We start from the raw sequence: 23,716 nt of genomic DNA, 5'->3' as shown, positions 1-23,716 counted from the left end.
ATTTACCTTTATATTGACGGCAATTGTTTTTTTTATCCGTGATAAATAAAATGTTTAGAAAAAATTAAACAAAGAAGAACAAAAAAAAGGAATTACCTTTGTATTTGAGTGCTCAGCCGACGGCTAATTATTATTATTAGCGTGTGTGTGTGTGTGTGTGTATGTATCATTTTCATTCTTTCTACTGGCTCACATCATTTGTTGTATGTTGCGGTTTTGTTTTGTTTGGTTTGTTTGTTTCATTTCATTTCATATCTAAAATCAATATAGATTTTCAATTTATCTTTTATCTTTTACCGCACAAATCAACAATGAAAAAGAAAAAAACAAAACAAAAAAAACAATATCCGAACAAACAAACAAAAAAAACAGACCAAGCGCAATAAATATTTGGACAATATTCATTTTCATCAATTAAATATTGTTTTTTTTGATTGATTGATTGATTGAGTTGGTTAACTGCTATAACATTCATTATTCATCAATATGATGGATAATGATTGAAAATTTACTTGTAATCATCATCATCATCATCTGGTAAATAATTTCGGCCATCTAAATTTTCCTATTTGATCATGTAATAATAATGTGTGCGTCCAATTATTTATTGCCTAAAGGAAAAAAAACATGAAAAAATAAAGTGCCGCCTTGTTTGTGCACAATAGATGAATGAATGAATGTGTGGTCATTACATGTTAAATGATTGCATTGTAGTGTGTGTGTGTGTGTGTAATCATGTAATGTGTTTTTTTTAGTAGTATATGATGATCAAATAAAAAAAAAGACTCAGGTATAAAATTGCAATTAATAAATATTTAATTTGACATTTTTTTTTTACCGCGACTCACAAATGCCGCCGATGTATATTTTGTTTATCGTCATCATCATCATCAGTATAATGTACATGATAATAAAAAAAATAGAAAGAAAGAAATGATTTCCGTTTGACCTGTTTTTCTATCATTTTATGGTTAGACTAACTGTTTTTTTTTTCGTTCGTTCAATTGAACAGATCAAATCAGGTTGGTGTTTTTTTTTTGGTGGTTGACAATTTCAATGTATTCAACACATTGTTGAATACATTGAAATTCAAGCATGCAAAGCTTCCGATTCTAATATTGTGTAAGGAAGAAAAACAAAAACAAAAAAAAAACTTACGACCGGTTGACGACCCTTTCAAAATTGGGGTTAACTGAATGTTTTTCTCTCTTTCTTTTTTAATACATTTTTCAACAACCAAAAGAAAAAATGATCGTTATACAAGCAATGGAAATGTCGATGAACTATATGTGAAAAAAAACTTGGTTTCGAAAAAAACGAGCAAATTTTCAATTTTTGTTTATTTCAAATCAAAATCTAAAAAAAAAAAAAAAAATTCTGACAATTCTTGAAACAACAACGACGATGACAATTTACAACAAAACAACAACAATTTAAGCCGATTAGGTTCCAGAAAAAAAGGATTGAAAACACTACTAGGGCCAAAACCAGACACAATTTATTATTTTTGTCATTTTTAATGAGAATCTCTAATGATTAAGTTGTTGTTGTTGATGACAGCAACAACAGTGATTCAACTGAAATTCATTTATTTATAAATTTGTTTTGCTTAATGAGCGAATGGATGGATGGGGTGGTGGTGATGATGATAGAATTACCTTGTTTTCGGGGGGCGGGACGAGGGGGAGTTTAGATTTATATATTTTTTTTTCTTCTCACTTGATTGACAACAACAACAGCAGCAATTATTATAGATAAATAATTCAGCAATTCAGACATTATAAATCTGGAAAAAAAACAAAACAATCCAGACCATGACATAATATTGTTGTTTGTTTTTTTTTCTGGATTTAAAAAGATTGACTTTAGCATTCTAAAACCATTTATTTATTCAGGAAATAAATGTCACAATCAATCAGTGTGCACACACACACACACGCACACAAAAAAAATGACAAATCCGAGACTGTCGAATAAAATATGACGATGATCATGAAATGAATGAATGAATGAATGAATGAAAAACTAAAACTCAAATTGAAAAAAAAAAATTTATTTCAATTTAGGACAACATCATCAGTTAAGTCAGAAAATTAATTGTTTGGTCGGTCGGTCGGTTGGTTGGTTGGTTGTTGTTGGGACAACCAAGAAATTTTAGTCAAAAAATTATTAATTATTGAACAAGATCTTTTTTTTGCTGTCTAATGTCATTAATTGATGTTTAGAACTATTATCATGTAATTGGCGGCAGTGGTGGTGGTGATGGTGGTGGTGGTTGTGGTGATGACCACCATCTGATGATCAGGCCACCAAAATGTGATGACCACAACAAGGATGTTGAGAATTCACTTTTACTACTCTTTAATTTTCGTTAATTGCATATTGTTGTTGTTGTTGTTGTTGACGAATTTTTTTTTCTGGTTTATTAATGAAATAAAATTGATGAGAAAATGATTCGTGCCGATTTACACCTGAAATGATTAGCTTGGGTTTTTGTTTCTGGCAAATTGCCAAAACAACAACAACAACAACAACAAAAAACATAGTTGCCGCACACATAGATTAACAATCAATGTACATGCTTCAAGGTGGTCCATGGATCCATGGCTTACCTTTTTTTTTCTTTTTTTTTTGTTCATTGGTTATCTCAACCAGAAAAAAAATTGAACCGTTTGAAAAAAAAATTCTCCAATGTAATCGTAGAAAATTTTTTTTTCCGCATGTTTACTCTTTTTCCATTTCCATATACACATGTGTGTTTGTAGAATGGAAACAAAAAACATTTCCGTTGTTGGAAAAAAATAAAAATTCGATACAATTTTCAAATTTATTGATTTGAATGAATTTTTTTTTTATTATTACCAATCATCATTGAAATCAATTTGTCCTGGATACACACACACAAGCGCGCGCACACATTGAGCATATATATGAATATTTGATAATGATCAATGTGCATTTGTTGTTGTTGTTTTCCAATTTTTTTTTTTGTGGTGGTAGATTAAGTTTTTGGAGTTTTCAATTTTTTGGTTCTCGAATAAAATAAAGAATGACTAATTCGATTACAATAAATCGATACATTAATTGGTTTTTAAAGGCAAATGAAAATGAAAATTTTTTTTCTGTGATAAATTTAATTTTTTTTTCCAAAGAAACAAATAACACATAGACACACATTCAGAATTTCATCAATTTTCGTTCAACGAAAAGTAATCGGTTTTCAAATTGATGACGAATGATGATGATGATGAATATGATAATGATAACGATGGAAACAATAATAAATGCTAGCAGTACAATGATAATTGAAACGACAGCAACCAAGAATCCTGATAATGGGGCAAGTATGAATTTAAATGCAAGGAATGAATGATTCATTTTTACATTTCCACTTAAAAATAGATGGCTTGGAATACAACAACAACAACAACAACAACGATTTTCGTTAATCAAAATGATGATGATGATGATATGACAACAACAACAACAACAACAAAGATTATTAACGAACGTTTTACACGTGCATACATTTTTCTTATTATTGGTATAGCGACATTTTTCATTGGACTTTTATTAATATTAAGCTATTGTTTAAGTAAAATGATGCCAACAATAAAAGGACCAACAATGATGAGACTACGACATCGAATATTGACAGCAACAGCAAAACGTCATTCATCGCCAATACTATCACCATTATCAACATCAACAACAACAGCGACAACATTATCGACGGCTACGACAAAATCAGAATCATTACAAAGAAATGATAATAATTTATTATTAAAATTAATACAACCACATGAACCATTACAGATAATAAGTGAAGATTTAAAAAGACAAACAAAAATAATAACAACCGAAACCATTAATCCGGTGATGATGATTGGCAGTCATGGATGGCGAAAAGTAATATTAAAACAAAAAGATTCGAATTAAATTTTTTTTTTTTTTAAAAAACATCGATAGATTGAGTGATGATAGCGTTTAAGAGCGAATTAAATTAAAATTAGATCTTGAAAAACATGAATTGATTGATCAACTATATTTTCTGCCATCTGTCGACGAGAATAATTATTAAGTCTCCGAGGTAGCAAAAGTAGTTGATATTGTTGAATTAAAATGGAAGTGGATAGATGTCAGCACCTACTTCAAAAAAAAAATTAATTCACATTCAAATACAATGGAATTCGCAATAAAACATCATGAACACACAGATCAATAAATCAACAACTAAACATAAATTGAAAAAAAATTAGTGAGAAAACAAAATATTCTGAAAACGTATATATATACGTTATAAGATGTCAAGTTTTGTTGATTATCAATATTATTAATTTACTTGCAAAATTAATTATCACACATTTAGGATTAGGATTCAATAACACATTCTGTGTGGAACACAATTCAATAATAGAGTGTGGACATGATAAACAATTTCAGAATGAAAAATTCCAATAGAAAATTCATTCACGAATTGAATAAACCAATGATTTGATGATCGATTTCCATTTTTACATGAATGACTTTTGATATGGGGCCAGTTTGATTGTCAAAAAGAAAAAGTTTTTGATGCTTTATCTATGTCTTGAAATAAAATGATTTATGAGTTGATTTCATTTCAGCCAAACACCACAGAAAAAAAAGATAACTTCTTCAATCAAATTCAAATGTTGTTGTTGCTGTTGTTGTTGAACACAACTTTTATCCTTTAATCACTGATTCAAAAAAAAAAAAATTTGTCCAACAAAATCTGGAACAATTTGAACATGTGTGTGTGTGCCTAATCAAGAAAAAAAGAATAAAAACTTTAAATAGTAAATGTTTTTTCATTTTCGCACTCAAAACAAACATACCAAAAACGATTTCAAATGAATGAAATTCATCATTGTCGAAACTATGTGTGATTGTTTTGATGATCATCATCAATAAGAAAGAGACAGATAGTGACAATTTTCATCAACCACCATATATGTTTTTTTAAAGACGAATTTTTGTGGCCACAAAAATACACAAATTCACGATTCATCAATTGGATGGATTCAACACCAGTAAAAATAAAAAAAAATAAACACTTGACTTGTATTGTTATTGGGTTCCAAACATAATTGTTCCAATCCAATGGAAGTGAAGAAAATAGAACACAGAAAACAAAAAAACAAAACAAAACAAAAAAAACGACGCCGACAACGACGACAATAACATAAATAAAATGATGTTTAAATGTTTGACATAAATTAAGACAAATTGGATCCATTTCGTCAGCAGCAGCAGCAGCAGCAACAACAAACTTTTTGATCTTTTTTTTTTGTCTTGGTTTTATAAGCGATGGCAAATGGTTTTCGAAAAGATTGTTTTTCTTTTATTCTCAAAACGAAATGAGCCAATAATTGTGGTGGTTGACGACGGTTCTTGAGACCTTTTTTTCGGGTCATTCCGGTTTTTTTTTCTTCTTTTTTCCATAAGATAATGTTGACTGTGCTGGCTGGAAGCCGACAATTATATTTCTTTTGTTATCCCTATGACAAAAAAAAAATTCGAAGGATTAATACAGCCACATACACACACACACACAACCAGAATGATAAAAAAAAGACCAAAAAAAAACCAACCATTTTGACAAACAAAAAAAAAACCAAAACAAAATATGAAAAATAGATGAATGGGATGACACTTTTTCTTTGTTGTTGTTGTTGTTGTTGTTTACGAATTGCCGCTGCGATTCTTATTATTGAATATATGTGTGGGTGATGGGCGATGTAAATATTTTCTTTTTCTTTTTCTTTTCTTTGATCAAAGTTTTTTTTTCATATATAACAACAAAGCTCACTAAAAATACACACTTTACACGTATATTATATAAATAGAAAAGTTTGTCATCGAACAAACAAACAAACGAACAAACCGAAAAAAAATAAACATCAAAAAAAAAATAGAGAGATAACACATGGATGCAAAAATAAAAGACGTATTGACGCTTGGCCATATATGATGACAACAATAAAGATGAAAAAAGATGTTGATGATGGATGAGTTTTTTTTCTGTTCATCTTTTTTTTGCTGCTATTCTGGTTTTTTTCTCTCCGTTGACAAATTATTCCAGAATAATTTCAGAATAAATGATTTCTTTCTCTTTCTTTATTTATTTATTTATATTCAATTCAACTAAAAAAAAAGACATTAAAATTTCACAGTTCAATATATATATATATAAATAAATCATAATTTATCGAAAACAAAAAACAAAACAAAACAGAAAAATTTGTTCAAATCTTTACTCTTTTTAATATTTCATTATTTGTTGATGATGTTGAAGGCACTATTGTTGTGGTTGTGGTTGGTGATAATTGTCGATTATGATGACAATCATCATGATCATCAAGATTAAAAGATGATGTTGTTGTTGTTGGTTCTGAAAGATTAAAACGTATAGTACGATTGGATAGAATAATATTTTGTTTCGTTGTTGATGATGTCGAAAATGATGGATTATCAGTATCCGTTTCGGTTGTATTACTTGGATTACTTGATGTTGCCGTTCCTGATCCACCGCCACCGCCACCACCACCAACACTACCGCTTGATGATGAAAAGCTATGTAATGGAAAATATTGAGCAATATGAGAATGTTCTGGTTCATGATGATGATGATGATGATGTTGGTGTTGGTGTTGATTGGTTGTGGGCGATTGACACAAAGATCCATGATGATCATTCAACAATGAACAATTTAGAATATCGGATGATGTTTCCATTCCTTGATGACAGGATTGTTGTTGTTGTTGTTGTTGTAGATCAGCTGACATTTCATGATCAGCATAATGTACATGATGAATAATATGGTGATGCTGTTGCTGTCCATCTGCTAAATTTGAATCGATCAAATTTTCGTTGACATTATTAACACCATAATAATCTGAATTATTCGTACATAATATTCCCATTGGATTAGCAAAACAAGTTGCCGATGCAGATGTTGAAGGTGCACAGCTATTGTGATTATTATTTGTGATGATTGATTGCTGACCACCACCAATCATCATTAGATGATCATCCATTTTAGTGGCATTAAATTTAGTTGAACAACTTGTTGAATCTACAATCGAATCGGTTGTCGTCGATGATGATGATATGGAAACGGAATTTTGTCGTTGAAGATTATAATAAACACCAGCAAATACTAAAAGATTTAAAGCTAATAATGAACAACCAACAGCAATGGTAGCTTGAAGAAGATTATGACTACTGCCGCCATTATTATTATTATTATTGCTGTCATTATTTGAATCACCAGTGCTACTACTATGACGTTTACTTGTCGCAGTTGTATTATCATCTCCAATATTTTGTTGTTGTTGTTGTTGCTGCTGCTGTTGCTGTCCAGAAGCACTTTTTATTCTAAATTGTTCACCAATTGAAAATGTGAAATCATTCATTGAAGAATCATTCAATGATTGATCAGAATTCATACGAAATAATGAACCGGATGATGATGATGATGATGACGAACTACGAAGCCATGAATTGCCTGGAAATTTTTTCATTATCGATTGAACATTACCACCACCACCATCATTGCCAACTACAGAATTCAATTGTTGACCATGCACTAATGTTATCTGTCGAACAGGACCATCATAGGAATTTTCATCATCAAAATTATCCAATAAATGATGACGAATATAACGAAGTCCAATATCATCTGATGATGACGATGATGATGATGATGATCCAAATTCTAGATGATCAATATCTAAATCAAGTAAATGATTAACAACATCTTGATCAGAATGATGATGAATATTATTATTACTGTTACTGATGCTAGCATATTGTTTCCGGCTATTCATTGAATATCGATATTGATCCTGCAATAAATGTGGTATTAAATTGAGCCAATAGCTTAAACGATGCGATTGATAATGATCACGTAAACGTGGTTTGGATCCTAAACATATCATTAAAAGAGAAAAAGAAAGTTAATAGGAATTTAATATTAAAGATTCCATCGATTCCATAAATGAATCTATGATGAATTTTCAACAATGGAAATGGATTCGATTCAATTTTTTTTTTTACTCTTCATAACAACTAACCTATAAGTAAAAAACGTTGTTGGCCAACAGTATATTGAGGCCAATTAAGTAGATATGATGATGATGATGATGGTGTTTGTGGTGATGGCAAGGATGTCCGGAATTCATTATTTTCATTCCGAATCGATGATGATGATGCGGAATCATCCATATTATGATGATGATGATGATTGTGAGAATAAGGATAATTTTTTTTGTCATAATTGCCATTGTTGCCATTGTTGTTGTTGTTGTTATCATTACTATAACCAGTAGGATGATTTGGATTCCTATTTTTTGAAAACGAAAAAAAATGAAATTGTTGAAATAAGAAAAATTTAGTTTTCATTCAAGGATAAAGGAAATGTTTTATTTTTTCCGATAAAAAAAATAGAATTGAATTCAGCCAATTCAGATATCATACAGACATTTGGCAAGAATAATTAGAATCTGAGACTCTCCAGAATTTGTTGCCAGAAATTATTTATCCTAAACTCTCTTTTGTGATTAAGAAAAAATTTTTTAATTAAAAAAAGTAACTAAATTGACCTTGCTGAGCAACGAATAAAAAAAAAAATTTTTTTTTTGTTGTTGTTGAATCTTCAATCTGTTACCATAGACGATAAATGATTGATGATGATGATTTGTTTTGTTTTGGTTTGACCACAAATTACTGATTTACTTAACGTCATTGCTAGTGTACACAACTCTCTTCAAATTCAAGCTTTATCAAAAAATAAAAAAAAATACTTTGCTAGTCAATGTGTTGGAAACACTGGACTCAAAAGAATTTGTGTCTATAAGAATCGATGATTGATTTGTCAAAAAAAAATTTTTTTTCGACCTTCTTAGTAGTTCGTTAGTAGTAGTAGTAGTAGTAATAGTAATAGTTTTTGGGAAAAAATAATGAGGCTAGAAAAAAAAGATTGTCCAAAAAAAACGAAAATAATGAATACCGAACGGTTAATCTCTTTGAAAATTCAGCACACAAACACAATCATTATGAGAAATGATTCTTTCTTATAAACATAGATTCTATTAGATAGAATTAGACTTCTTTGATAGTTTATGATTATGATGTGAATGTTTAGCCAAATTATTATTATATTTGCATGTTTGTATTTGTCCACCTGTGCTCTTTGAGCTTGATGATGATGATGATGATGGAGCATGGTGCACTAATATATATAATGAATATAATTCACTATAATAAATCCTATATGTTATGTTTAGTAGTTTGATTATCATGTGACATGTGAAAATTTACATGTTCTATAAAGAGAAAAAGAAAAATTCCATGGTCTAGTGGTAATCATTCATTCATATAAAATTTACAAAGTAGTTAATGCGTGTGTGTATATAGAATACACACAAATGAATGGAATTTCTACACGAATGCATTTTATTTTACATCATCAACTTACCCATATTTGGCAAAATTACTAAAATATGTAATCATCATTTGGCTAAGATGAATATGTTCAGCAGCTACTACAGCTGTTGCGATTTTTGATTTTGTTGATGCCTGATGTTTGTCATTAGCAATTAAGCTATCAAATATTAGATCTTGTTGTTGCTGTTGTTGTTGTCGATGTCCAGCAGTCATTGTTGTCCAATTAGTTTGAAAATGTCCAATTGAATGACCAGTTACATGTTGAGCAATTGGTGCACCAAATAAATAATCCAATTCATCATTCAACATTGATCCAAGTCTTTGATCAATTGATTGTATTTGGCCACTAGTCGTCATCATCATCATCATTGGTGAGATATTGCTGTCTATTGATCCAAAATTTGGTAACGACGTCGAAGAATCCAATAATATAGATTTTGGATTATTTTGAAAGACATAGAAAAAAATCTTTCCAGATTTTGAATCCTGTTTTTGTTGTTGTTGTTGATAATGATCATGAGAATGATATGCAAAATCGAATGTATTATCCTTGTTGTTGTTATTGTTACTGTTCGTATTAAATGGAAAACGATCAGCCATTGATTTAGCGTAAAGCTCAACGGTTTCAATCAATGGTGCAAGAATCAATGCATGACCCAATATATCGATTGTAGAATCTAATAAATTGATTGGATGTTCACTTGGACGACTCCAATCAGTATATTCATTGATCAATGTCCAGAAAATTGTCTAAACAACCCAAAACAAATCACATTAATAATAAACAAAAATTTTTTTAAAAAATAGCACATTTACCTGCTGATGAAAATCAAATAAATTGCGTATTAAAGTTCGAACAATCTGATTTCTTCGTTCAACATTGATTCCATAACGTTCTTCATAACCAGTGAAAACATCTAATGGACATTGAACTTTTGTCACACCGAATAATATATCACCATGATAATGATTGGCAGCAAATAAATCCGAAGAAACAGATGAAGAGGCACTATTTTTGAAAAAAACATAATTTGAAGATGATGGTGATGATGAAGACGATGATGATGATGATGAGGTAATTTTCGATGACGATACAAAAGATGATGATGATGATGAGGCAGCAGATGATAATGGTCCATAAACCATTGATTCCATCATTGTACGTGGTTCTTCCACCACAACGATACCATCGATTATTGGACCAAATGGTGATAGATAACGTGATATGTGAATATGATTCATTGCTTGAATAAGCTCATCGAATGGTTTTCTTTTCAAACAATCAACTAATTGTGTATTATCCTTATAAAAAAAAAAAAGAAAATGGAATGAACGAAAAACGAAAATATAAAAAAAAGCATATCAAGCAAAATAAAAAGAAATTAGAGATCACATTAATGAATAAAGTGGAAATAGATTGTTTGTGGGTGTCAAGGGCCGTTTGTTTGTCATTCATTCACAATCCAATTGTTTACATCGTCTACGATAGTATTAGAATGATTGCCATCTCATCGAAATGTGTGTGACGTTTTTTCTTTTCGATTTTTGATTCTTCTTATCCAGAAAACCAAAAAAATTCCAGATCGATTCATTACTAATGAAACAAAACAAACGATCGACAGCTGATCAATGATCAATCGAAATAAAATAAAAAAAAAAACATCGGCAAAAAGAAGCAGAAGCAATGAGCGATATATAACCAGAATGGAAAAAAAAGACGTCGAGACATTTTCTCTCTTCATTATGACCAAACCATCGATATATATCGAATAAATGATGATTACGAGGTAGAATGTGGATGTGAATGGTCGGGATGTGGGGGCTGGGGTGGAAGGAGGAAAATGATATCCAAAATCTACACTTACATAAACTGGACAATTCAATTGTTTGGCCAATTGTCTTGCATTATTTTCAGCATCACGAACAATAGCAGATGGTGCTAATGCCGAACCACTTAATAAGGCCACACGAGCGAATAAACCTACAAGCGGCAACAACAACAACAACAACAAAAAAAAACAGGACAAAAAATTAAATTTGAAAAAAAAATTTCGTAAAGTAAAACATTGAATGATTGACAAATGATTTCGCTCTTTTTGTTTTTTTCTATAGATTACCAAAACGAAGGATTAATTTTTTTGTTTTGTTTTCACCTGCTTATGAAATATTAAACACACACGGATCTATTGTAACAATTGTGGTTTCACACTGTGTGTGTGTGTTGTGTGTTTATTGACCTCATCAAGGTTTAACCGTCGTTCAACTTTCATTTGTTCGGGTGAAAAAAAAAAAGCTGAAAAAAAAATTTATATCACTACCCATACCATGATGAACCATGAGTCTATTTTGTTGTGTGGCAAAAAAAAAATTAAAACGAAGTAAAGCTTTATGAATATTTATGATATGGGAAAAAAAGGGAAATTTTATTCCCACTTCCCCCCCCCCTCCGGAAAACAAACCGACAACAGAATCAATTCAAAAAGTGATCAACCAACTATAGAATTTATGGCTTCCATAGAGTACTATAACAATAACAACAACAACAACCCTATAGGCGAAACAAACAAACAAAAAAAAAATTCAGAGTTTGATGGGATTCATTATGATGATTCTTTTTTCTCTTTTGGTAATAATAATAATAATGATGATTATAGGCTTTTTGTGTTACCATTTACACAATTTACAGAAGAAAAAAAAACCATTCAGTTACATCATCATTGACATATGAGAATATAATATGAACGGAAGAAAGAAAAAAAATTCTAGGAATTTGTCAACACAGACAACAAAGAATATAATAATAATAATAATACAGATGGACAGATATAGAGAATAGATTATAAATTCAAATACATAGATACAAGTCAATACAAGTTTGTTGCTGTTGTTGTTGTTGTTGTGGTAGTTGTTGGAAATGTCAAAACAACAACAACAACACAACAACAACAAACAAACAAACAAACAAACAAACAAATAAATAAATAGAACACACATGAATCGATTTTTATTGGATGAACACACACACACAAAAAAAAGAGAATAATTTCCAATTCATAGACAGTAGACATTATCAGAATCGAGAGAATAATTAACGTTTTGTAATATTTTTTTTTGCGTTTTTTGTTGTTGGATTTCAACACACTCAAAAAAAAGTGCATCAATCAATCAAAAACGGTAAAGATTTTCACCGTGATTGTGTGTGTGTGTGTGTGTGTGAGTGAGTGTTAAAAAAACTGGTCCATAAGTAAGTTTCAAGAATTGATTGAGTGTATGGATCAAATCTTGTTTTCTGTTTTTTGTTCGTTCTACAAGATTTATTTTTTTTTTTATTATACATCTAAGTGAATGGTTCTGAGCGTGTTAATTTGCTAAATTAACCCAAAAACAGAATATTTGTATCGAAACTTTTTTTTTTTTTAGTTTGGTTAGGTTTTTTGTTTTGTTTTGTTTCATTGTTGTTATTGTTAGATTTTGTTTGTTTTTTGATTACGATGATGATGATGATCATCATCATTATTATCAAGAAAACATGATCATCATGATCAAGATTCAATCAGAATCCAAATCAATATATCAATGAATTCAAGTAAGAAAGGAGAAGAACGAATAAAAAAACTAATTATTTATATATCCTTGCCACCTATTGAATCTATTTATTTTAATGTAATGGAATGTTGTTGTTGTTGTTTGTTGTAATCTTTATAAATTTTTCATTGATTTAGTGCCATGTTCAGATTGTGAAACACAGTGAGCGATTCAATTCATTGTATCAATCAATGAAAAAAACAGAAATAGATTACACAATCACACAAATATCCTAATCATCACAATGTGTGTTCAATAAACACTGTTTATGAATCAATATCCAAACAAACAAACAAACAAACCTTTAGCCATTGGTGATAACATTAACAAATGGACACAAGCAGCACCAAAATCATGTCCAATTAGTGTAACATTACGAGGTTCACCACCAAATTCGGCAATATTTTCTTGTATCCAATGTAATGCAGCCACTTGATCCATTAGACCATAATTGCCACGAATTGTGCCATCAACTAAAGCTGGTAAGAATCCTGAATTTTAATAAACATATAATAAAAATGATGATGATCAATGAATATAGATGCTTTGTAATCATGAATGAATATCAACTTGCCTAGTACACCAAGACGATAATTCAATGTGACAACAATAACACGTCCATAACTAGACCATATTGATGCATCAAATGAATTGCCTGTACCGGTTTGATATGAATCACCGGAAATGAATACAATAACTGGATAATGTTGTTGTTGTTGCTGCTGCTGTTGTTGATTTTTGCCATTTGTTTGATGATTTTTCAAATACTGATTATTATTATGATGATGATGATGAGTATTGGATTCTGTATAAACAACAACAACAACAAACAAAAAACAAAGAATAAAGTATGAGTAAATGAATGAATGAAAAAGAATTTAAATTTTAAAAATTGAAATATAGCTTAATTTTAATCAATTAATTATTAGTAAATTCATCAATCTGAATCAATATCAATAAATAAATAAATATGAGTACATTCGAAATACATTGAAAAAAATCGTATATTTTTACATTAGGTAGAAATAATGAAATAATAAATTAGAAAAATGATAAATGAAAAAATAATCATAATGGAAATGTATCTAAATATTTGAATCAAAATGTAAATCAATCTGGATGTTGTTATTGTTGATGATGATGATGATTTGTTGTTGCTTTTGTCCATGATGATGACCACAATGTTGTTGATGATGATGATGATGATTGTAACCATGGTAATGATGCATTATATGATTCTCGGAATAATTTATTATTGGATGATCATCATTGAATAAAATCAATTTTTCAAGATCATGATCTAATTTTCTATTTATCAATTCATTCAATTCAGGTGTTGTTGATGATGGTGACGATTGTTGATAATCATATTTAGTTGTCGATGTTAATGGATCATTACCACCACGATAACAATTGGATAAAATGAATAGCAAGAAAAAATCCTTGGCAAAATTATTTACAATTATATGATCATTGAATGATGATGATGATTTATTGTTTTGTAGGCAATAATTTTGAATCATCATCATCATCATCATTCATCAACAATAATCGAGAATCTTCACGTTCTTCTGATGATTTGGAATCAAAATTTTTATCCATTGTTATTGCCAAAAAAATGAATGAATTTTGAAGAAAAAAAAATTACAGATGACAAAGACCACCACCACGACAACAAAAAAAGAAACAATAACGTCATTTATGGATAAAGCGATATTTATCATCATCATCATGTGATTTTTCCATGTTTACAAAAATATATCGCAGGTAATATGAGGAGTTCTCAAAACAAACAAACAGCAAAAACATCAAATCAAATAAATAAAATGGTTGACTAGGTAATAATTTATTTCTTTGGAATTTGGAATTCTGTGTTTTTGTTTTTGGTTTCAAAGAATCTTTTTAGAAAAAAAACGAGCAAATCGATTTGCTCGTTTTTGTTTCCAAGGCACATTTTTATTTGCATTAAGCCATAAACATAAAGTGGAATAAAAATATGGAAAATAATTTGTTTTAATGGATATTTTAATTGAATTTCCGTCCGTTTTTTTTCATATTCATATTTCCCATTTCAATATTCCACTTATGAAACCAGAATCAGAATCAACGTTGAATCATCGAAAAAAAAATGCTTCATTGAATTTTCGCCAATTGATCAAATGATGAATACGTGATTTTTCAACAAATGAAAAAAATTTGGGAATAATTTTTTTTTGTTATAATTTTTTCTTGTATTCTTGCTGACTGTTGATGAAAATTATCATCATCATCGAATCATGGAATCATGGAATGTCGAGACAAACGACACCCGGTTCTTAGAATTTCACTGATCATGATTCTAGCATATCCATCTTTTTTTTCGAAATTTCATTTCTATTCACAATCAGTTTTTTTTTTGATTTATTTCAAAATACACTACTACTTCCGACAACTGGTTTTGAATTCTGATTAAACATTTTTTTTCTTCCCAGATTCTCAATTCTCATTTGAATAGAAGTATATAATTAGCAGAATAATCGTAGATTCGATTCTTTTCTTGTAATTTTCATCTTGGAAATTCATCATCATCATTGGGTTAAGAAGAAAAAAAAAGCGAAAAAAAACTTTCTTTAGCTAATTTACAATCTGAAACAATGAAACAAAACTACATAACTAACTGTATATCTAGTGTTAATTATGGTTTTTGCATCTCTTTTTTTCTTTTTTCTCGCTTGTTCGATGATCAATCAATGATCGAACAAAAGAAACGACAAAAAAAACTATTCTGCTACAGCAGTAGCAACAACAACAACAACAACAAAAAGTTCAAATTTATAATGAAAAAGCTAATCGGATTAGATATTTTTTTTGGAGAGAAAAAAAAAGAATTTTTTCATATTTCAAAAAGATGAAATTTTTTTTTTTTTTTTGAAAATTCTACTACTGTGTAATGGAAGAAATTTCCACGAAAAAGTAGAATCAGACAAGAATCATCTTTTTGTTGAAAGGGAAATTTCTTGAGAAAAATTTTTTTTTTTTTTGTTCTGTTGAATAAAACAACCATCCATTTTGAGATGGGAAAAATTTGTAAGTAAAATTGGACCGATAAAAAAATTGTCTTTGCCACCGTCAAGAAAAAAAAGGATCAAAATGAATGAATGAATGAAAAAAAAAATTCAATTCAAAAAGGAAAATGGAATGAAATCGATCGTTCAACAAAAAAAAAATTTGATAACCCAACAACGACGAGTTGTGAATGAGAATGGAATATTTTTTTTTTTGTATTTTCTCTCTCTATTTTCTCTCGCGCTAAATGGATAAATTGAATTTGCAACAACCAAAATGAAAATGTAAATGGAACCACCACGTAGTATATTCAAATCAAATGAAAACGAGCAAACAATGATGATGATGATGATGGTGGTGAAAAACCAAAATTCATTAATCATTTCTAGTTAGAATCGGGATAAATAAATAAAACATCTTTAAAAAGGAAACAATTTCTGCAGAATTATTGTTATTTGTTGGAAATTTTAATTGTTTTTGGATCCACGCACACACACACACACACACACACATAAACACAAACCACTAACCCGAAATGGTCGGGTTTCTGTTGTTGTTGTTTTTGGATATATGATGGGCGTGTTTTCACTAGAAATTGGAAAATCCGGTCCAAAGAAAAAAAGGGAGAAAATAAATGAAATATTGTAAATCAATGAATGGAAACAAAACAAGAAGCAAATCCATCAATTATTTATTGGATCAGTTTACGAAATGAAAGACACGAAAAAAAAACAGCGTTATCATGAAAAACAAAAACGATTGGAGAGAGAGAGAAAGAGAGACAAATTGAAAACAATCAAATCAAATGATTTTTGATTGCTATTAGCTGCCTTTGCATTGGCTATTTTTTTCTGTTCTTCTTGGCCGTCGAAATGAAATCCGAGAAAATGAAAGAACTACAGAGCAAGAGAACGATGACGACAATCACAACCAAATAAAAAAAAAAATTTAGTCAACGTCAATTCATTTCTCTGTTTTTTTTTTGGATCGATTCTGGTGAACAGAAAAAAAAATTATTTTTCATTCGAATTCGATCGAAAATGAAATAGGAGAATCGTTTCGTTTTTTGTTTGAACAAATGAATCCACACACACACACACACACACACACACACACAGAATAATGTCAAATGGAATGAAATGAATTTAAAATGTGAAAAAAAAATCAATTTTTTATTCAAAGAAAAAAAAAGAGAAACTAAACGCTAGCTAGCTCTCTCTCTCTCTCTCTCTCTCTCTCTCTCTCTCTCTCTCTGTCTCTCTTGTAACGGTCTCTGATTATCATCATCCAATCATTATCATCATCAGCATCGTTATCCATTTTTGAATGAATGAAAAAAAAATGATCGATGAAATTGGAGCCAGAGAAACATTGTAAAAACATTTGACAAATCCATGAAACGACAAAAAATAAAATGGAAAATGAAAAATTTGATTTCTTTTTCTTCTTCTTCTTCTTATTCCAGTTAAAACAATTAATCATACCGAAAACACACACACACACTAATGTAACAAAAAAAAAATGAAAATGGAACAAAAAAAATTATAAGAAAATGCAAAAGCAAAATGAACAAAAAAAACATGATGATGATAATGATATGATGATTTTAATATTAAGCCAACAAAGCATAAAACAAGAGAATAAATGGAAAAAATGAAAATTTTTTTTTCTGTAAAATCATCATATCATTCATTCATTCATTTCATTTCATTAATAATTTTACACTTTTGACATCGACAAAAGACGATGTTCTTCATTTTTTTTTTTTATTCGCCATGAACAATGTATAATTATGCAACATTTTCTTATTCTTTGCAATATGATGAATTTGCGTCATCTCTATGCACCATTATTGTCATAACCTGAGCATACACAGTAGACACAAGATTCAATAATCTAACAGAATATTCTGAATGCTTAAAAAACAACAACAACAACAACAACAATAATTAAATGAATCGAAACAAATCAAATGTGTGCGTGTGTGTGTGTGTACGTTGATTAACACAATCACAATCGATTTCAATTCTTATTTTTTTTTGTCATTTCGAGAATCAGTTTCCAACATTATTCTGGCAATTCTTATGTTCTTAATTCCAATTAAAAATGTTTATTCAAGTGAAAGATGATTGTTTGGCAAAGAAATAAATGATAATAATAAAAAAAAATCTGGTTACCACCCAAAACTCTATCCATTGGTCGTGCAAATGAAATACAAAAAACAAACAAACGAGCAAGCGAGAAAGGAAAAAAACAAATGAAACAAAATCCCATTTTAAACGAAACATTAATGTTTTTTATCAATCAATAATGGATAAAATTAAAAGGTCAATTTCAATTCAAAAACGGGATTAATCATGAAAAGCGAAACTTTTGGTTTGAACAATAGCCCGAAGGAATTATTGTCATTCAGCAATGACGAAAAAAAAAATTAGGATTCAAAATCAAAAAAAAAAAGTTTTTTCAATTCATTTTTTTTCTCCACCAACAAAAACAAAAACAAACTTTCTAAAATTCTGATTTATGTTTGAGGGTGGCCATTGGTGGTGGTGGTGGTGGTGGTGGTGAACAAACATGACATTTGGAGGTCCAAGAAAAAAAATAATTCACTTCATCTATTTATTTGCATATTATTTACATGGAAAATTTCGGTAAATAGGATTCTGTTTGTTCATTTGTTCATTTTTTTTGCATGATGTGAAGCGATAATCTACTTGCAAGATTCTTGTCGTTTTTTTTTGTTTTCCTTCTTTCTTGTTACCAGAATTTTATCCAAGAATGAGAAAATAACTTTTCCTATGTAATAATACAAAATCGGATAACCAAAAGTCAAAAGAAACAAAATGAAACGAACCGAAACAACTTATTATTATTATATTGTCAATTCTATTTTCCTTGCTTATTTTTTTTTTTGTTGTCTTCAAACAAAGTGAAATGTTGTGACCAGAAAAAAAAATACAGGAGAAGAATCAAATCAAACAAACAAACAGAATGGTCAACAACACAAAAAAAACTTTTGATTCAATATTGAACAACAACAACAGCAATTCGGTGATTTCATTGAATATTCTGCGTGTGTGTTTATATCTTGATTGTCGTGGATTCGTTTTTTTTCTTTCGTTCATTTGGTGGTTGTGGTGGTGGCGGCTACTAACCGGTTTCAATCAGGATATAGAGAGAAACTGTGTGAGATTTTTATCAACAAAATATCAAAACAGAACAAAAAAAAGTAGCCATTTTGATTTGTGGAATTTTTTTTTCATATTTTCAGCCGCGTAGGTGTGTTTGTGTGTGTGTCGAAAAAAAAATTGTCAAGAATAAATTCTGCATACATGATTCATGTTGCATTATTTTCAAATCAAAAACAAAACAAAACGAAAAAAAAAATGTTGGACATTACAATTTTTATTTTGCCAATTTTAATCGAAACGAATCTGAATTTTTATTGATGGAATCGATTCTATATTCACACGGAAAAAAAACAAATTGACAAATTTGAATATTGGAATATAATGGAAGCATTGAAGCGAAAAGAAAAACCTATTTATGCCACCATCAATGTGTGAAAATTATCAAGTCTTTTGTCTGGTTGTATTGTAGTTGGTTTTTTGTAGGTGATTGTGGCACACATATACACACATTGGATGAACTTTAGGTCAAATTATTGCAATTTTAATGATAAAAAAATATGAAAGTGGAGAATTTTTTCAAAACAAAAACAAAAAAACAAAAATTGATCACTTTCAATTCTTTACTCCACCATTCTAAATCTATCTCTTGTGTGTGTATGTGTGTGAAAGCGTCATCATCATAAATTGATTTTTCTTGTTGTCATCGACAATTCACAGTTTTTGATTTCATTGTAGTGACCATACATTTTTTTTGTTGTTGTTATCATATATAAAGCGATTCGATTGACTGACTAATCAAATTGACACTTTTTTTTCTGTTCTCACTAAGTTAATTTGTTATATTTTTTTTTGGCGACACTATATTCTATATGATTGTCCAAAACAAAAAACAAAAAAAAGAAGAGAATCCGAATCAGCAAAAAAAAAATAATAATAATAATCAGAAAATGATTGCAATCCAAAAGTAACCGAATATGAGGACCATATTGCTTTTTTTATTATTATTCGGGCTATTGAATGTCTGAATCCATTGGATGTGTATATGATTGATGATTGTCAATGGATACAATAATCAAATTGACCCAAATATTTGCTGATGATGATGATGATAAGTTCATTAATGCTTAGCTTGATTATCAATATCAAACACACACACACACAAAAAAATGATATCAATCAGCATCATTTTTTTTTTGTCATTCAATCCAAAAATATTCACAAATATGATGATGAAAATGGCTGGTAAACACACAAAAAAAAACAAACTAGCCACCACTGTAAATAAAACCAACAAATGTCAAAGTTTTTTTTTTATTCTGGAAATCAAAATGAATGAATTTCAGTTTCAGTTCATCATCATCGAAAAATACTGGCTTTTTTAGCAGGTGTGTAAGTGTGTCTGGCAAAAATTGATCGTTTTTTTTTGATTCCAGAATCGTTTTTTTTATGACGATGAGAGAATAAAAATCCACTTTGCCATTCCAATGGCCAATAATGAGTAACAAAAAAAAGAAAAAAAAACAAAACAAACGACAAAGTCAATAATCTATGAAATGGGCAATTGTTTTTATTATTATTATTATTATATCTCGATTCTTAGCTTCATTATTGTCATTTTTTTGATGGGTGATTTAGCTGATATTTAATATTTCTTCAATCATTCAATTGGTTAGCATATTTTTATTCTTTTTGATCAAAACACTTAATTTCTGGTGTTAGTTTCTTGTTTTGTGTGTTGTGTAAGGGATGGTGGTCGTGGAATAATGCTCGATTTTTTTTGAAATAAAACATATTGCATTGTTTTTCATCTTGTGTGTGTGTGTTCATATGAAATCTAATCAAAAGAATATTCTTATATTCACACTGTGTGTGTGTTTGTGCGTTATTTTTTTTGGGGAAAAAAACACCACTTTATAGAATCAATTTTTCTATTTTTCATAAAAAAGTAGTGTTTTTTTTCGTTGAGAATTTTTATCCACTTTATTCCTTGATTCAGATTTCATGTTTCGTTGTCGTTGCTGTTGTTGTTGTTGTTGTAGCAATAATCAAATCAATAATATAACACACAGAAAAATGAGTCATGAAATAGCTTGAAGTAGGTGCAAACGAGAAATAGCTTGACTTTTAGTCAAACTATTTCATGACTCATTTTCCTGTGTGAATAATAAAAAAAAGCAAGTGAATAGCGAACGAAAGAAGAAAAAAAAGTCTGAAATGTTTTGAATGTTTAGTTTTCAAGAATATTTTTTTTTTGTTTTGGTTTGGCTTGGCGTTTCTTTGCCTTTTTATTGGTTCTTGATTCTCATTTATTGTTAAAGATATGAGAGAAAATCCACAGCGTTTCAGTGTTGTCACTAACGAACAAGGGGATGAATTCTGTGTGTGTGTGTGTGTGTGTGTGTGTGTATGTTTATCTTGGAATTATAGAGCATCAATAGTGAGAGAGAAAAAATTCCTGATTCCTGATATAAGATACACAGCATGACGAAAATGCAAAAAAAAAAAAACAAAAACCATAGTCAGATCAAACACAAACACACACAATATATATAGGCAAAAATGTAAATTTGATTTTGATCGATTTTTTCCTTCGTCCTCTTTTTTTTGGATTTTTTTTCTGAATTTTTGTTGCTCTTTTCTGTTTCCATGCATACACACACACACAAACAGAATCATTTCTCACTTCAAAATAAAGATTGGCTTTTTTTCTTCAGTTGCCCGTTCATTTTTTTCCGGTCACAATTTACTACACACACACATTTAAAAACGAGCCGGTTAAATCACATAGAAATCGACAACCAAAGAAAAAAACAACGAATTTCGATGATGTTGGCGAAGGAATCGAATCGAATCGAATCGAATGAATCGAGACCAAAGGAAAAAAAATGATTCATCATTTATTTATTCTGCAAAAATAAAAATTTATCATTCACAAATAACATACACACACACACGAAAAAAATATGCAATTCAATCGTAATTTGGTTGAAGATAGAAAAAATTTTTTGAATCGGCAAATACATCGACAATCGATGATGGAAATGAAAATATATTTTAACACACACACACACACACACACACACACACAGGTCGGTTACATTTATATATTCACCAATAAATAAATGTCAAACAAGAAACAAATCAAATGACAAACAAAAATGGCAAGAAATAGTACGATTCCGTTTTCGTGTACATGACAAAGATGATGATTATTTATTCATTTCATTTCATTTCATGATAATTTCTTTTTTGTTTTTTTTTTTTTTTTTTTGATTTTTCATTTTCAGGATACATATGAACACAAACGGATATGAAACGAAAACAAATCAAAATGAGCAGCAGCAGAACAATCAAGCAACTGAAGAAATTGAAGAAATTCTTTTTGTAAACTCATTTGTTTCGTGTTTCCGGAGCTAATGACGATGATGATAAAATGAAAAAACGTACGATGAATGAATGTGTCGAAAAGAAAAAGACAAAACAATCGTCTTCGACTATAGTAAAACAAGAATCAATTCAATCAATATGATGTCGTGTTTCATTATCAAACAAGGATCGAAATTGTATAATAGTCAGAGACTGAATCTTGAAAAACAAATAAACAGAATATATATTCATACAGAGAATCTGTAATCTTTGATTAGGTTTCAATGTTTATTTGTTTTTTTTTTTGTAGACAAGAAAAAAAAATAAACAAAATTCTTTTTGAAATTGTCACCACCAAATTGACAATTGATTTTTATAATGTAAATTTTTTTCTTTTCTCAATCTCAATCTAAACCCAAAAACGAAAAGAAAAGAATCGTCATTGTCATAGAATAATAACAAAAAAATAATATGAAATCGATATATCAAACACACACACACAGAATCAAATAAATGTCAAAATCAATGTTTTTTTTTTCTCTCAGAGAATAAAAAAAAAGAAGAAGAAGTGAAGAACCTAATCGACAACCACGACAAATGCACACACACACACACACATTTACAATTCTCATTCAATTTTCATTTTTTTTCTTTTTTTTTTCATTTACAATTCATTCATTCATTCATTCTTAACTTTATGGATCATCAGATTTACCATCATTCACCATAACCATATCATAAAACATTCGATTTTCTTTGTTGTTGTTGATATTGTATGAGAATTCCATTCAAATTCGTCAATGACAATTTTACTACCACCACCACCAAAAAAATCAATAATATGAATATAAAAAAAAATTCCGCCATTAGTGTGTGTGTATATATACAAAAAACACATGAATAAATCCCGAAGAAATGTAAATGAAAATGAAAATAAAAAAAAAGGATGAATGACTGAATGAATGAACAAGCAGAAATACAAAATTAGATAAATGTCAATTCATTATTATGCTGATTAGTCTTGTGTGTTTTTATTTCATTGCGTTGTATTGCATTTGGTTGGTTTGGTTGATGAAGTAAAACCGACCCAGAAAGAGAGAGAGAGAGAGAGAAAAAAAAAT

At 29.4% G+C, this 23,716-nt stretch overlaps 2 protein-coding genes across 4 annotated transcripts in view; one reads left to right on the top strand and one right to left on the bottom strand.

Annotated features, from left to right (window-relative positions):
• The first annotated feature begins 3,013 nt into the window (after positions 1-3,013).
• LOC124495462 (uncharacterized) lies at positions 3,014-4,127 on the top strand. Of its 2 annotated transcripts, none has more exons than XM_047058846.2 (2): positions 3,014-3,340; positions 3,403-4,127. In XM_047058846.2, exons 1-2 carry the CDS (start codon positions 3,236-3,238, stop codon positions 3,937-3,939), a joined length of 642 nt encoding a protein of 213 aa, XP_046914802.1. In that variant the 5' UTR covers positions 3,014-3,235; the 3' UTR covers positions 3,940-4,127. The 2 variants fall into 2 exon arrangements, with proteins under 2 accessions (XP_046914802.1, XP_046914803.1); XM_047058847.2 differs by having other exon boundaries at positions 3,014-3,344.
• A 1,996-nt stretch (positions 4,128-6,123) lies between these two features.
• The window catches only part of LOC124495766 (uncharacterized), a 45,048-nt gene continuing 27,455 nt past the window's right edge, over positions 6,124-23,716 (bottom strand). The window contains exons 2-9 of one of the 2 annotated variants that reach the window (XM_075733638.1): positions 13,628-13,858; positions 13,356-13,544; positions 11,334-11,449; positions 10,285-10,770; positions 9,500-10,218; positions 8,097-8,365; positions 7,814-7,948; positions 6,124-7,753 (exon numbers count right to left, since the gene is read on the bottom strand). In XM_075733638.1, coding sequence (XP_075589753.1) covers positions 6,267-7,753; positions 7,814-7,948; positions 8,097-8,365; positions 9,500-10,218; positions 10,285-10,770; positions 11,334-11,449; positions 13,356-13,544; positions 13,628-13,858 — 3,632 coding nt within the window. In that variant the 3' untranslated portion in view covers positions 6,124-6,266. Of the gene's footprint in view, positions 7,949-8,096; positions 8,366-9,499; positions 10,219-10,284; positions 10,771-11,333; positions 11,450-13,355; positions 13,545-13,627; positions 13,859-23,716 lie in introns of both variants that reach the window. The other variant, XM_075733636.1, reaches the window with a different exon arrangement.

The sequence above is a fragment of the Dermatophagoides farinae genome, chromosome 8 (assembly GCF_024713945.1).
Source record: "Dermatophagoides farinae isolate YC_2012a chromosome 8, ASM2471394v1, whole genome shotgun sequence".
NCBI classification, from domain to species: Eukaryota; Metazoa; Arthropoda; class Arachnida; order Sarcoptiformes; family Pyroglyphidae; genus Dermatophagoides; species Dermatophagoides farinae.
Note: the sequence above shows the minus strand (reverse complement) of the source record. Positions and strands in the feature narration are given on the sequence as shown.